Genomic DNA, 15,849 nt, shown 5'->3' with positions numbered 1-15,849 from the left:
TTTAGCCAAACGTTTACAAATGTTACGAAACAAATTCAAACGTTTCACCTTATTATCAATTGAAGCCAAACGTTTACAAACGATACGAAAAAAATACAAATGTTTTACCTTTTTAGAGAATTAAGCAAAACGTGTACAAACATTACAAAACAAATCCAAACGTTTCACCTTTTTAGCTATTTAAGCCAAATGGTTACTAAGGTTATGAAACAAATCCAAAAGTTTCACCTTTTTAGCAATTTAAGCCAAACGTTACGATACAAATCCAAGCGTTTCACCTTTTTAGCAATTTAAGTCAAACGTTTACAAACGTTACGAAACAAATCCAAGTGTTTTAACTTTTTAGCAATTTAAGCCAAAAGTTTACTAACGTTACGAAACAAATCCAAACGTTTCACTTTTTTAGCGATTTAAGCCAAATATTTACAAAGGTTTGAAAACATATTCAAACGTTTCACCTTTTTAGCGATTTAAGCCAAACATGTAGAAACGTTACGAAACACATACAAACGTCTCACCTTTTTAGCGATTAAAGCCAAACGTTTACAAATGTTACGAAACAAATCTAAACATTCCTCCTTTTTAGCAATTTAAACCAAACGTTTACAAACGTTGCGAAACAAATCCAAGCGTTTCACCTTTTTAGCAATTTAAGTTAAACGTTTACAAACGTTACGAAACAAATCTAAGAGTTTCACCTTTTTAGCAATTTAAGCCAAACGTTTACAAACGTTACGAAACAAATCCAAACTTTTCACCTTTTTCGCGATTTAAGCTAAACGTTCCCAAACATTACAAAAAAATCCAAACGTTTCATTTTTAACGATTTAACCCAAACGTTTACAAACATTCCAAAATAAATCCAAACTTTTCACCTTTTTAGCGATGTAAGCCAAACATTAACAATGTTACGAAACAAATCCAAACATTTCACATTTTTAGCGATTTAAGTCAAACGTTTACAAAATGTTATGAAACACGTCCAAACATGTCGCCTTTTCAGGAATTTAAGACAAACGTTTACAAACGTAACGAATTAAATCCAAACCTTTTGCCTTTTTAGCGATTTAAGCCAAACGTTTACAAACATTATGAAACTAAACCAAACGATTAGAACGTTACGAAACAAATCCAAACGTTTCACATTTTTGTTAAATTTAAGCCAAACCTTTACAAACGTTACGAAACCAATCCAAATATTTCACCGTTTTAGCGATTTATGCAAAACGTTTTCCCTTTTTAGAATTGAAGCCAAACGTTTACAAACGCTATGAAAAAAATCCAAAAGTTTCACCTTTTTAGCGATTTAAGCCAAACGTGTGCAAATGTTACGAAACAAATCCAAACGTTTCACGTTTTTAGCGATTTAAGCCAAACGTTTACAAAGGTTATGAAACAAATCCAAATGTTTCTTCACAAAGGTAACGAAACAAATTCAAACCTTTCACTTTTTTAGCGATTTAAGGCAAACGTGTACAAACGTTTCGAAACAAATCCAATGTTTCTCCTTATTAGAATTTTGAGCCAAACATTTACAAACGTTACAAAACAAAACCAAAAGTTTCATCTTTTTAGCGATTTAAGCCGAACGTTTACAAACGTTACGAAACAAAACCAAACATTTCACGTTTTTAGCAATTTAAGCCGAACGTTTACAAACGTTACGAAACAAATCCAAACGTTTCCCCATTTTAGCAATTTAGCCAAACGTTTAAAACATTACGAAACAAATCCAAACATTTCACCTTTTTAGCAATTTATGCAAACCGTTTACAAACGTTACGAAACAAATCCAAACGTTTCACCTGTTTAGCAATTTAAGCCAAATGTTTACAAACATTACGAACAAATCCAAACGTTTCATCTTTTTAGCGATTTAAGCCAAATGTTTACAAACATTACAAAACAAACCAAACGTTTAAAACGTTACAAAACAAACCAAACGTTTCTCATTTTAGCAATTTAAGCCAAACGTTAACAAACATTACGAAACAAATCCAAACGTTTCATCTTTTTTGCAATTTAAGCCAAACGTTACGAAACAAATTCAAATGTTTCACCTTTCTAGCAATTTAAGCCAAGCGTTTACAAACCTTACGAAACAAAACAAAACGTTTAAAACATTACGAAACAAATCTAAGCGTTTCACCTTTTAGCAATTTAAGGCTAACGTTTACATATGTTACGAAACAAATCCAAATGTTTGACCTTTCTTGCGATTTAAGCCAAACGTTTACAAACGTTACGAAACAAATCCAAACGTTTCGCTTTTTTAGCAATTTAAGCCAAACGTTTACAAACGTTACGAAACAAAACCAAACGTTTAAAACGTCACGAAACAAATCGAAACGTTTCCCATTATTAGGAATTTAAGTCAAATGTTTACAATCGTTACGAAACAAATCCAAACGCTTCACCTTTCTAGTGATTTAAGCCAAACGTTTACAAACGTTACAAAAAAATCTAAACGTTTCACCTTTTTAGCGATTTAAGCCAAACGTGTACAAACGCTACGAAACAAATCCAAACATCTGACCTTTTTAGCGATTTAAGCCAAACGTTTATTAAGGTTCCAAAAAAAATCCAAACGTTTTATCTTTTTAGCGTTTTAAGCCGAACGTTTACAAACGTTACGAAATAAAACCAAACATTTCACCTTTTTAGCAAATTAAGCTAAACGATTACAAATGTTACGAATTAAATCCAAACGTTACGAATCAAATCCAAACGTTTCCCTATTTTAGCGATTTTAAGCCAAATGATTTAAACGTTACTAAACAAATCCTAACATTTCACCTTTTTAGCGAGTTGGCAAAACGTTTACAAATGTTATGAAAACAAAATTCAAACGTTTCACCTTTTTAGCGAGTTAAGCCAAACATTTACAAAGGTTACGAAACAAATCAAAGCGTTTCACCTTTTTAGCAATTTAAGCCAAAGGTTTACAAAAGTTACGAAACGAATAAAAGCGTTTCACCATTTTAGCAATTTAAACCAAACGTTTACAAATGTTATGAAACGAATCCCAATGTTTCCCCTTTCTAGCGATTTAAGCCAAACGTTATAAAAAAAATCCAAACGTTTCCCCTTTTTAGCGATTTAAGCCAAACGTTTACAAACGATACGAAACAAATCCAAACGTCTCACCTTTTTAGCAATTTAAGTCAAAAGTTTACAAACGTTTCAAAATAAATAAAAATGTTTCTTCTTTTTAGAATATTAAGCCAAACATCTATAAACATTACGAAACAAATCCAAGCGTTTCACCATTTTAGCAATTTAAGCCAAATATTTACAAACGTTACGAAACAGATCCAAAAGTTTCACCTTTTTAGCGATTTAAGCCAAATGTTTACAAAATGTTATGAAACAAATCCAAACATTTCGCCTTTTTTGGAATTTAAGCCAACAATTTACAAACTTTGCGAAACAAATCCAAACGTTTCGCCTTTTTAGCGATTTAAGCCAAACGTTTACAAACATTACGAAACAAAACCAAACGATTAAAACGTTACGAAACCAATCCAAACGTTTGATATTTTTATTGATTCAAGCCAAACCTTTACAAACATTACGAAACAAACCAATCGTTTCATCTTTTTAGCAATTAAAGCCAAACGTTTACAAACGTTACGAAACAAATCTAGTCGTTTCACCTTTTTAGCAATTTAAGCCAAAAGTTTACAAACGTTACGAAACAAACCCAAATGTTTCATCTTTTTAGCGATTTTAGCCGAACCTTTACAAACGTTACGAAACAAAACCAAACATTTCACCTTTTTAGCAATTTAAGCCTAACGTTTACAAATGTTACAAAAAATCCAAACGCTTCTCCATTTTAGCGATATAAGCCAAACGTTTAAAACGTTACGAAACAAATCCAAATATTTCACCGTTTTAGCGATTTATGCAAAGCGTTTACAAACGTTACGAAACAAATCCAAATGTTTCCCCTTTTTAGCAATTGAAGCCAAACGTTTACAAACGTTATGAAAAAAATCCCAAAGTTTCATCTTTTTAGCGATTTAAGCCAAACGTGTACAAACATTTCGAAACAAATCCAAATGTTTCTCCTTTTTAGAATTTTAAGCCAAACATTTAGAAACGTTACGAAACAAAACCAAACGTTTCATCCTTTTATTGATTTAAACCGAACGTTTATAAACGTTATGAAACAAAACCAAACATTTCACGTTTTTAGCAATTTAAGCCAAACGTTTACAAACGTTACGAAACAAATCCAAACGTTTCCCCTATTTAGTGATTTAAGCCAAACATTTCCCCTATTTAGCGATTTAAGCCAAACGTTTAAAATGTTTCAAAACAGATCCAAACATTTCCCCTATTTAGCAATTTAAGCCAAACGTTTAAAATGATTCAAAACAGATCCAAACGTTTCACCTTTTTAGCAATTTAAGCCAAACGTTTACAAATGTTACGAAACAAATCCAAACGTTTCCCCTTTTTAGCAATTTAAGCCAAACGTTTACAAAATGTTACCAAACAAATCCAAACGTTTCACCTTTTTAGCGATTTAAGCCAAACGTTTACAAAATGTTACGAAACAAATCCAAACATTTCGCCTTTTTTGGAATTTAAGCCAAAAATTTACAAACGTTGCGAAACAAATCCAAACGTTTCGCCTTTTTAGCGATTTAAGCCAAACGTTTACAAACATTACGAAACAAAACCAAACGATTAAAACGTTACGAAACAAATCCAAACGTTTGACATTTTTATTGATTTAAGCCAAACCTTTACAAACGTTACGAAACAAAACCAATTGTTTCATCTTTTTAGCAATTAAAGCCAAACGTTTACAAACGTTACGAAACAAATCCAATCGTTTGACCTTTTTAGCAATTTAAGCCAAAAGTTTACAAACGTTACGAAACAAACCCAAATGTTTCATCTTTTTTGCGATTTCAGCCGAACCTTTACAAACGTTACGAAACAAAACCAAACATTTCACCTTTTTAGCAATTTAAGCCTAACGTTTACAATCGTTACGACACAAATCCAAACGTTTCACCTTTTCAGCAATTTAAGCCAAACGTTTACAAAGGTTACGACACAAATCCAAGTGTTTCACCTTTTTAACAATTTAAGCCAAACGTTTACAAACGTTACGAAACAAATCCAAACGTTTCACCTTTTTACCAATATAAGCCAAACATTTACACACGTTTCGAAACAAATCTAAACGTGTTACCCTATTAGCGATTTAAGCCAAACGTGTTTTTAGCAATTTAAGCCAAACGTTTACAAATGTTTCCCCATTTTAGGGATTTAAGCCAAACATTTACAAACGTTATGAAAAAAATCCAAAAGTTTCACCTTTTTAGCGATTTAAGCCAAACGTGTACAAACATTTCGAAACAAATCCAAATGTTTCTCCTTTTTAGAATTTTAAGCCAAATATTTAGAAACGTTACGAAACAAAACCAAACGTTTCATCCTTTTATTGATTTAAACCGAACGTTTACAAACGTTATGAAACAAAACCAAACATTTCACGTTTTTAGCAATTTTAGCCAAACGTTTACAAACATTACGAAACAAATCCAAACGTTTCCCCTATTTAGTGATTTAAGCCAAATGTTTCCCCTATTTAGCGATTTAAGCCAAACGTTTAAAATGTTTCAAAACAGATCCAAACATTTCCCCTATTTAGCAATTTAAGCCAAACGTTTAAAATGATTCAAAACAGATCCAAACGTTTCACCTTTTTAGCAATTTAAGCCAAACGTTTACAAATGTTACGAAACAAATCCAAACGTTTCACCTTTTTAGCAATTTAAGCCAAACGTTTACAGAATGTTACCAAACAAATCCAAACGTTTCACCTTTTTAGCGATTTAAGCCAAATGTTTACAAAATGTTACAAAACAAATCCAAACATTTCGCCTTTTTTGGAATTTAAGCCAAAAATTTAAACGTTGCGAAACAAATCCAAACGTTTCGCCTTTTTAGCGATTTAAGCCAAACATTTACAAACATTACGAAACAAAACCAAACGATTAAAACGTTACGAAACAAATCCAAACGTTTCACATTTTTATTGATTTAAGCTAAACCTTTACAAACGTTACGAAACAAAACCAATTGTTTCATCTTTTTAGCAATTAAAGCCAAACGTTTACAAACGTTACGAAACAAATCCAATCGTTTCACCTTTTTAGCAATTTAAGCCAAAAGTTTACAAACGTTACGAAACAAACCCAAATGTTTCATCTTTTTTGCGATTTCAGCCGAACCTTTACAAACGTTACGAAACAAAACCAAACATTTCACCTTTTTAGCAATTTAAGCCTAACGTTTACAAATGTTACGAAAAATCCAAATGCTTCTCCATTTTAGCGATTTAAGCCAAACGTTTAAAACGTTACGAAACAAATCCAAACATTTCACCGTTTTAGCGATTTATGCAAAGCGTTTACAAACGTTACGAAACAAATCCAAATGTTTCCCCTTTTTAGTATTTGAAGCCAAACGTTTACAAACGTTATGAAAAAAATCCATAAGTTTCACCTTTTTAGCGATTTAAGCCAAACGTGTACAAACATTTCGAAACAAATCCAAATGTTTCTCCTTTTTAGAATTTTAAGCCAAACATTTAGAAACGTTACGAAACAAAACCAAATGCTTCATCCTTTTATTGATTTAAACCGAACGTTTACAAACGCTATGAAACAAAACCAAACATTTCATGTTTTTAGCAATTTAAGCCAAACGTTTACAAACGTTACGAAACAAATCCAAACGTTTCCCCTATTTAGCGATTTAAGCCAAACGTTTAAAATGTTTCAAAACAGATCCAAACATTTCCCCTATTTAGCAATTTAAGCCAAACGTTTAAAATGATTCAAAACAGATCCAAACGTTTCACCTTTTTAGCAATTTAAGCCAAACGTTTACAAATGTTACGAAACAAATCCAAACGTTTCACCTTTTTAGCAATTTAAGCCAAACGTTTACAAACGTTATGAAACAAATCCAAACGTTTCCCCTTTCTAGCTATTTAAGCCAAACGTTTACAAACGTTACCAAACAGATCCAAACGTTTCACCTTTTTAGCGATTTAAGCCAAACGTTTACAAACGTTACAAAACAAACCAAATGTTTTGAACGTTCCAAAACAAATCGAAACGTTTCTCATTTTTAGAAATTTAAGCCAAAACGTTTACTAACGTTACGAAACAAATCCAAACGTTTTACCTTTTTTGCAATTTAAGCCAAACATTACAAATGTTACGAAACAAATCCAAACGTTTCACCTTTCTAGGGATTTAAGCCAAACGTTTACAAACGTTACGAAACAAATCCAAACGTTTCCCATTTTTAGCGATTTAAGCCAAACGTTTACAAACGTTATGATACAAAACCAAACGTTTAAAACTTTACGAAACAAATCCAAGCGTTTCTCCTTTTTAGCAATTTAAGCCAAACGTTTACAAATGTTACGAAACAAATCCAAGCGTTTCACCTTTTTAGCAATTTAAGCCAAACATTTACAAATGTTACGAAGCAAATCCAAATGTTTCACCTTTCTTGAGATTTAAGCCAAACGTGTTGGTGCAACGGGACGTGATGGTCCGAATCGTATATTTCAATTCAAAATTGGAATTCCAACAGTTTGGATCCAGAAATTGATCATATCAATAACAAATGGATCGTCGTATCATCTAGTAATTAAAGCATGCATCTAGACACCGTAAGAAGAATACCTATGTCGATTCTCCAAACGTTCTTGTAGTCCTGATAGTACGACGACCTCAAGCTCGTCCACACGAGTATGCGTCCGATTGAATCCTTGCCTTAAAGTAATATGCAAGAGTTTCTCTTACCGAGCAACCCTAAGCTCAAACTCTCGCCTCGATTACGTCTTTGCTGGGATGTATGAAAAGCTTTCTCCAAGCTTTTCTGTGATTGATTACTACTTGAACTACTTCAGATATGCTCTCTTAAGTGTGGTGTGTGTAAAATGAGCAAAGGCAACCTCTATTTATAGGGTAGAGCTTTGCTTAAGAATGCAACACCTCACATGCTAGGTGTCACTCACCAAGCAAAGGTGTTTCCACCATTCGACACCTCACATGCTAGGTATCATATACCAAGAATAGGTGTTGCAACCATCTGACACATCACATGCTAGGTGTCACACATCAAGCATAGGTGTTGCCATCATTCTGACACGTCGGATGCTAGGTGTCACACACAGAGACATACATGACATCATCACGTGACATTATCAAATGACATCATCGTGACATCATCGCATGACATCATCGTGACATCATCACATGACATCCTCATATTAACTTGAATAAAATACAATTAGGTGCCTACTAATTTATAACTCTTACAAATTAGTCCGTAATTGTATTTGTTTTTTCATCTTAGATTAATTTCCGAGATATGCTAGTATCTATATGGAATCGATCTCTCGTAAAATCAATCGGTTGACACCCTATTGTGTGTGACAAACTAGGTTCACATCTATATGGCAACGAGAGTTATAAGAAACGCCTTTCTAATATTAAATAATTAAATCCCATTAATTATTAATTCTCGTAGATCGTGAGTGACGTCTAGCAACATATCACGACCCCCAAATAGATATGTATGTCTCAATGCATTCTTTATGAACCAATGTTCATAATTACCGTAAACTCAAAATTCCCTTCATCTAAGATTCCGATCTCGACTAGTGTCACGGTTAAGTCAAACACTGTTTATCTTGATGATATGACCTCATCTCAGTTCTTATTCTTGATAAGTATGACTTCCACTAGAAACAACTTTCTAAGTAAGTCATATACACACCTGCGCAGGTTTTATCATCCATCAAGAACAAATTGAGATAGCATATAAATCCTCTCTTGGTTAAACCCCTATCTCCATATACAACTAACTAGAGCCAACACATCCCGCAACCCTAGCTCATGAAAGATCTAGGGATTAGGAGTATCAAACTCTAATCACCTATATACAAGATAGTGTCGCCGCAAGTCAAAGAACATATGTACAATCATGAAATAGATAAACACTTAGTTGATGAGGCACTTAGTTCAAATAAAACGTATATATCATTGAAAATGGGATTTGTTTATACAAGTATAAATACAAAATGGCCCTACGGCACATACTACAAACAAAACGTTTACAAACATTACGAAACAAATCCAAACTTTTCACCTTTTTAGCGATTTAAGCCAAACGTTTACAAACGTTACGAAACAAAACCAAACGTTTAAAACGTTACGAAACAAATCCAAATGTTTCAAATTTTTAGCAATTTAAGCCAAACGTTTACAATCGTTACGAAACAAATCCAAACGTTTCCCCTTTCTAGCGATTTAAGCCAAATGTTTACAAACGTTACGAAACAAATTTAAACGTTTCATCTTTTAAGCGATTTAAGCCAAACGTGTACAAACTCTACGAAACAAATCCAAACGTCTCACCTTTATAGCGATTTAAGCCAAATGTTTATATAGGTTAAGAAAGAAATCCAAATGTTTCATCTTTTTAGTGATTTATGCCGAACGTTTACAAACGTTACGAAACAAAACCAAACATTTCACCTTTTTAGCAATTTAAGTTAAACGTTTACAAACATTACGAAACAAATCCAAAGGTTTCCCCATTTTAGCGACTCAAGCCAAACGATTAAAATGTTACGAAACAAATCCAAACATTTCACCTTTTTAGCGATTTATGCAAAACGTTTACAAATGTTATGAAAAAAATTCAAACGTTTCACCGTTTTAGCGATTTAAGCCAAACGTTTACAAACATTGCGAAACAAATCCAAACGTTTCGCCTTTCTATCGATTAAAGCCAAAAGTTTATAAACATTACAAAACAAATCCAAATGTTTCACCTTTTTAGCGATTTAAGCCAAACGTTTACAAACGTTACAAAATCAAACCAAACGTTTAAAATGTTACGAAATAAATCCAAACGTTTCACATTTTTAGCGATTTAAGCCAAACGTGTACAAACGTTATGAAACAAATCCAAGCGTTTCACCTTTTTTCAATTTAAGCCAAAAGTTTACAAACTTTACAAAACAAATCCAAGCGTTTCACTTTTGTAGCAATTTAAGCCAAATGTTTACAAACGTTACAAAACAAATCCAAACGTTCCACCTTTCTAGCGATTTAAGCAAAACATGTACAAACTTTACGAAATAAATCCAAACGTCTCACCTTTTTAGCAATATAAGCCAAATGTACACAAACGTTTCGAAACAAATCCAAATGTTTCTCCTTTTTAGAATTTTAAGCCAAACATTTACAAACGTTACGAAATAAATCCAAGTGTTTCAACTTTTTAGCAATTTAAGCCAAACGTTTACAAATGTTACGAAACAAATCCAAACGTCTCACCTTTTTAGCACTTTAAGCCAAAAGTTAACAAACGTTTCGAAACAAATCCAAATGTTTCTTCTTTTTTGAATTTTAAGACAAACATTTACAAACGTTACGAAACAAATCCAAGCGTTTAACCTTTTTAGCAATTTAAGACAAACCTTAACAAACGTTACAAAACAAATCCAAACGTTTCTCCTTTTTAGCGATTTAAGCCAAACATTTACAAACATTACGAAACAAAACCAAACGTTTAAAATATTACGAAATAAATCCAAACGTTTCACATTTTTAGCAATTTAAGCCAAACGTTTACAAACATTACGAAACAAATCCAAATGTTTCACCTTTTTAGCAATTTAAGCCAGACGTTACGAAACAAATCCAAACGTTTCACCTTTTTAGCGATATAAGCCAAACGTTTACAAACGTTACAAAACAAAACCAAACGTCTCACCTTTTTAGCAATTTAAGCCAAACGTTTATAAACATTGCGAAACAAATCCAAACTTTTCGCATTTCTATCGATTAAAGCCAAACGTTTATAAACATTACGAAACAAATCCAAATGTTTCATCTTTTTAGCGATTTAAGCCAAACGTTTACAAACGTTACAAAACAAAACCAAACGTTTAAAATGTTACGAAATAAATCCAAACGTTTCACATTTTCAGCGATTTAAGCCACACGTTTACAAACGTTATGAAACAAATCCAAGCGTTTCACCTTTTTTGCAATTTAACCCAAAAGTTTACAAACGTTACGAAACAAATCCAAGCGTTTCACCTTTGTAGCAATTTAAGCCAAATGTTTACAAACGTTACAAAAGAAATCCAAACATTTCACCTTTCTAGCGATTTAAGCAAAACGTGTACAAACGTTATGAAATAAATCCAAACGTCTCACCTTTTTAGCAATATAAGCCAAAAGTATACAAATGTTTCGAAACAAATCCAAATGTTTCTCCTTTTTAGAATTTTAAGCCAAACATTTACAAACGTTACGAAACAAATCCAAGTGTTTCACCTTTTTAGCAATTTAAGCCAAACATTTACAAACGTTACGAAACAAATCCAAACGTCTCACCTTTTTAGCGATTTAAGCCAAAAGTTTACAAACGTTTCGAAACAAATCCAAATGTTTCTTCTTTTTTAGAATTTTAAGACAAACATTTACAAACGTTACGAAACAAATCCCGGCGTTTCACCTTTTTAGCAATTTAAGCCAAATGTTTACAATCGTTACGAAACAAATCCAAACGTGTCCCCATTTTAGCGATTTAAGCCAAACGTTCAAAAGGTTACTAAAGAAATCCAAACATTTCACCTTTTTTGTTATTTATGCAAAACGTTTACAAACGTTACGAAACAAATCCAAACACTTCCCCTTTTTATCCGAATCATATATTTCAATTCAAAATTGGAATTCCAACAATTCGGATCTAGAAATTGATCATATCAATAACAAATGGATCGTCGTATCATCTAGTAATTAAAGCACGCATCTAAAAACCGTAAGAAGAATACCTATGTCGATTCTCCAACGATTCTTGTAGTCCTGATAGTACGGCGACCTCAAGCTCGTCCACACGAGTATGCGTCCGATTGAATCCTCACCTTGAAGTAATCTGCAAGAGTTTCTCTTGCTGAGCAACCCTAGGCTCAAACGCTCGCCTTGATTACGTCTTTGCTGGGATGTATGAAAAACTTTCTCCAAGCTTTTCTGTGATTGATGACTACTTGAACTCCTTCAAATATGGTCTCTTAAGTGTGGTGTGGTTAGAATGAGCAAAGGCAACCTCTATTTATAGGGTAGAGCTTTGCTTAAGAATGCAACACCTTACATGCTAGGTGTCACACACCAAGTAAAGGTGTTGCCACCATTCGACACCTCACATGCTAGGTGTCACACACCAAGCATAGGTGTTGCCACCATCTGACACATCACATGCTAGGTGTCACACATCAAGCATAGGTGTTGCCACCTTCTGACACGTCGGATACTAGGTGTCACACACAGAGACATACATGACATTATCACGTGACATCATCATATGACATCATCGTGACATCATCACATGACATCATCGTGACATCATCACATGACATCATCGTGACATTATCACATGACATCATCGTGACATCATCACATGACATCATCGTGACATCATCACATTAACTTGGATAAAATACAATTAGGTGCCTACTAATTTATAACTCTTACAAATTAGTCCCTAATTTATACTTGTTTTTCATCTTAGATTAATTTCCGAGATATGCCAGTATCTATATGAAATCGATCTCTCGTAAACTCAATCGGTTGCACACCCTATTGTGTGTGACAAACTAGGTTCACATCTATATGGCAACGAGAGTCATAAGAAACGCCTTTCTTATATTAAATAATTAAATCCCATTAATTATTAATTCTCGTAGATCGTGAGTGACGTCTAGCAACATATCACGACCCCCAAATAGATATGAATGTTTCGATGCATTCTTTATGAACCAATGTTCATAATTACCGTACACTCAAAATTCCCTTCATCTAAGATTCCGATCTCGACTAGTGTCACGGTTAAGTCAAACACTGTTTGTCTTAATCATATGACCTCATCTCAGTTATTATTCTTGATAAATATGACTTCCACTAGAAACAACTTTCTAAGTAAGTCATATACACCCGCGCAGGTTTTATCATCCATCAAGAATAATTTGAGATAGCATAGAATCTTTTCTCCGTTCATCCGGAGTGATAAATCCTCTCTTGGTTAAACCCCTATCTCCATATACAACTAACTAGAGGCAACACATTCCGCGACCCTAGCTCATGAAAGATCTAGGGATAAGGAGTATCAAACTCTAATCACCTATATACAAGATAGTGTCACCGCAAGTCAAAGGACATATGTACAATTATGAATTAGATGACATTAAATTGACTTTGATGAAATACCATGTATAAGTCATCTAGCGTCACTTGTTCGACCCACTCAACATCTTGAGTGTCCACATGTTTATCCTGATCTCCATCAAGTAGTATGAGACTCACTACTTCCTATAATTAGTAACTCCTTACTAATCAGGAGAATAAACAGAGGTGACAATCTTTCCGGGATAATACGATGCCCTTATTCGTAGGACCCCATCGATCATGAACTGTTATTTAGATCACATGTATAATAAAATCTGTAACTCATATTCTTAACACCTTAAGAATAGATTCTATCACAATGTGATAAGGACAATACGTTATAAATGAACACTTAGTTGATGAGACACTTAGTTCAATTGGAACATATATATCTTTGCCATTGGGGTTAGTTCTACAAATATACATGATCAAATGGCCTAGGGCACATACTACTAACAAGAGTTTCCAACGGGTATCCGTGCTAGTACAAATATCGCAGCTCGTTGGGGAAGCTTTGCAGGCCTTGAGAAAGTGCACCTTATCACATGTTTCTGTTTCAGACCCATAGAAAAATGACAGTAATTTTAGATGAGGTATTTCCTTAAAAACATCTGGATTTAAGTCAATAGCTTTAATTTTGGACAAGTCCAGGAATATTGCTTCAATTGCATCAGTTCCCTGCGAACGGAAAACATGCATAACAGAATGTCATATCATATTATTTAACATTTTGATAGTAATACTTCAACCAAATTTCAAAATGAATAATACTGTAAAGAATAGTTAAAATGCGCTTAAACCTTACTTGATTATTTGTGAGCACACTAACAATTTCTTCATGATCCCATAATCTACTCCTTTTGCATGGCTCTCTAGATTCTTGGAGAAAAATTTGCTTTCCCATTTCTTGCAGCAATTCATACATTTCTATCTTACCAGAAACAGCTATAAGAGATTTATCCATGAGAACACATAATCCAATATCTACATTCAAGCCGCAACAATTAAGAATTCTTGTCACCTCTTTTCTACTATGTCCTCTAAAAAAACAGGCAATGTAGAGAAAGATATCCTTTTTGTCGTCGTCGAAGCTATCAAAACTAATTTTCAAGACATCCTGAACACCTCTAATATGAAGCCTTTCCAGGTCATCCAGAACACGTTTCCATTCTCTTTGGTTCTTGTCAGATAAAAAGGAGCCTAAGACTTTTAGAGCCAAGGGATTGTTTTTAGCAAATTTAAGAAACCGAGATAATAGATGCCGATAATCTTCTATTGGAGAGGTTTTCTTAAAGACATTCTGCCTTAAAAGTGTTCGGGCCTCAAAGAAATATAATTCATTAACTTCGTATATGTCATCGACATTGCTCAAAATCATCTGTTTGTCTCTAGTGGTTACAACGATTCTGCTTCCTTTGCCAAAGAAACAACGATTGTTTTCAAAAAATTTAAATTGTTGTGTTCTATTCACATCATCCACAACAATTAGAACCTTTTTATTGATCTTTCTTTTGACAGCAGGAGAGCGCAGAATATTAGAAAGGCTGGTGCCAACACCTTTTTCCCCTGAAATTTGAGAAAGAAATTCCTTTAATATTTAATAATCGCCATCTCTTTGATAAGCATCCTTGACATTTTCAAGAAACCAACAGCTTTCAAATCGACATGCTATCCTCTTGAAAACAGCTTTGGCAAGGGTTGTTTTACCTATGCCACACATTCCCCAAATTCACAAAATGCGGACATATTTTGACTCATTGGACAATAGTTTTATGATTTCATCAATGCGAGAATTCATTCCCACCAAGCACTCTGAATCATATGGACACTGGCTCAGTTTTTTTATAATATCTTCTACAATATCATCAACAAGCCATAACTCTGACCTGCCGAATATAAGAGTAAGCACCCTTTAAAGCATGTATAATGCAGATAATCAACTTTCAATAACATGTATAGATAATGAACCAACAGGAAATTGTAATTCACAAGCCAAAATTTAAAAAGGAATTCACAAATACCGGCACGACTATCTGTCCATAAGTTTCACTACATTCAATTATCTTAACCACTTCATCCAAGCGTAATGTTGAAGAAGCAAAGTCTTTCGAGAAAACAATTACAACAATCTTTGACTCTTTAATCACTTCCAAATGCTCTAATGTTATCTCTTCTCCTCCTCCGTAAAGTTTGTCATCACCATAGGTATTTATCCATTTACAACGCAAAGAAGAATAAAGATGGCTGGTAAAATAATCGCTAGCGCCTTTACTTCTGAAGGTCAAGAAAACTTCATACTTCCATTGCTTGGCAGAGCGAGACGCAGAGGAAGAAGAAGCCATATGACTATAATTTAAGGCTGCTTGAAACAAAAATAGAAATGAATAAGTAAGACGAGGATATTAACTAGTTCATTTTCCAACTAAGTTTCATCCTTTACTTCCATCAAGAAATTGTTTTTAATAGGAAGAACATGCATCTTTAAACTCCCGAAATCATCAACCGAGAAAAGGAGAAAACGATAAGAAAACATTAACAAGACATATTAAACTCCCAGATA

General features: G+C 33.5%; 1 protein-coding gene across 1 annotated transcript; it reads right to left on the bottom strand.

Annotated features, from left to right (window-relative positions):
• Window positions 1–8,099: 8,099 nt before the first annotated feature.
• Window positions 8,100–15,631, bottom strand: LOC126668421 (TMV resistance protein N-like). Its single transcript, XM_056104649.1, has 6 exons — window positions 15,279–15,631; window positions 15,117–15,175; window positions 14,940–14,996; window positions 14,095–14,855; window positions 13,747–13,967; window positions 8,100–8,136 (listed from the first exon to the last, which is right to left on the bottom strand). The coding sequence occupies exons 1-6, from the start codon at window positions 15,629–15,631 to the stop codon at window positions 8,100–8,102; spliced, it is 1,488 nt and encodes a 495-aa protein (XP_055960624.1).
• Between the last annotated feature and the right edge of the window lie 218 nt (window positions 15,632–15,849).

This window comes from Mercurialis annua, linkage group LG2 (genome assembly GCF_937616625.2).
Source record: "Mercurialis annua linkage group LG2, ddMerAnnu1.2, whole genome shotgun sequence".
NCBI classification, from domain to species: Eukaryota; Viridiplantae; Streptophyta; class Magnoliopsida; order Malpighiales; family Euphorbiaceae; genus Mercurialis; species Mercurialis annua.
Note: the sequence above shows the minus strand (reverse complement) of the source record. Positions and strands in the feature narration are given on the sequence as shown.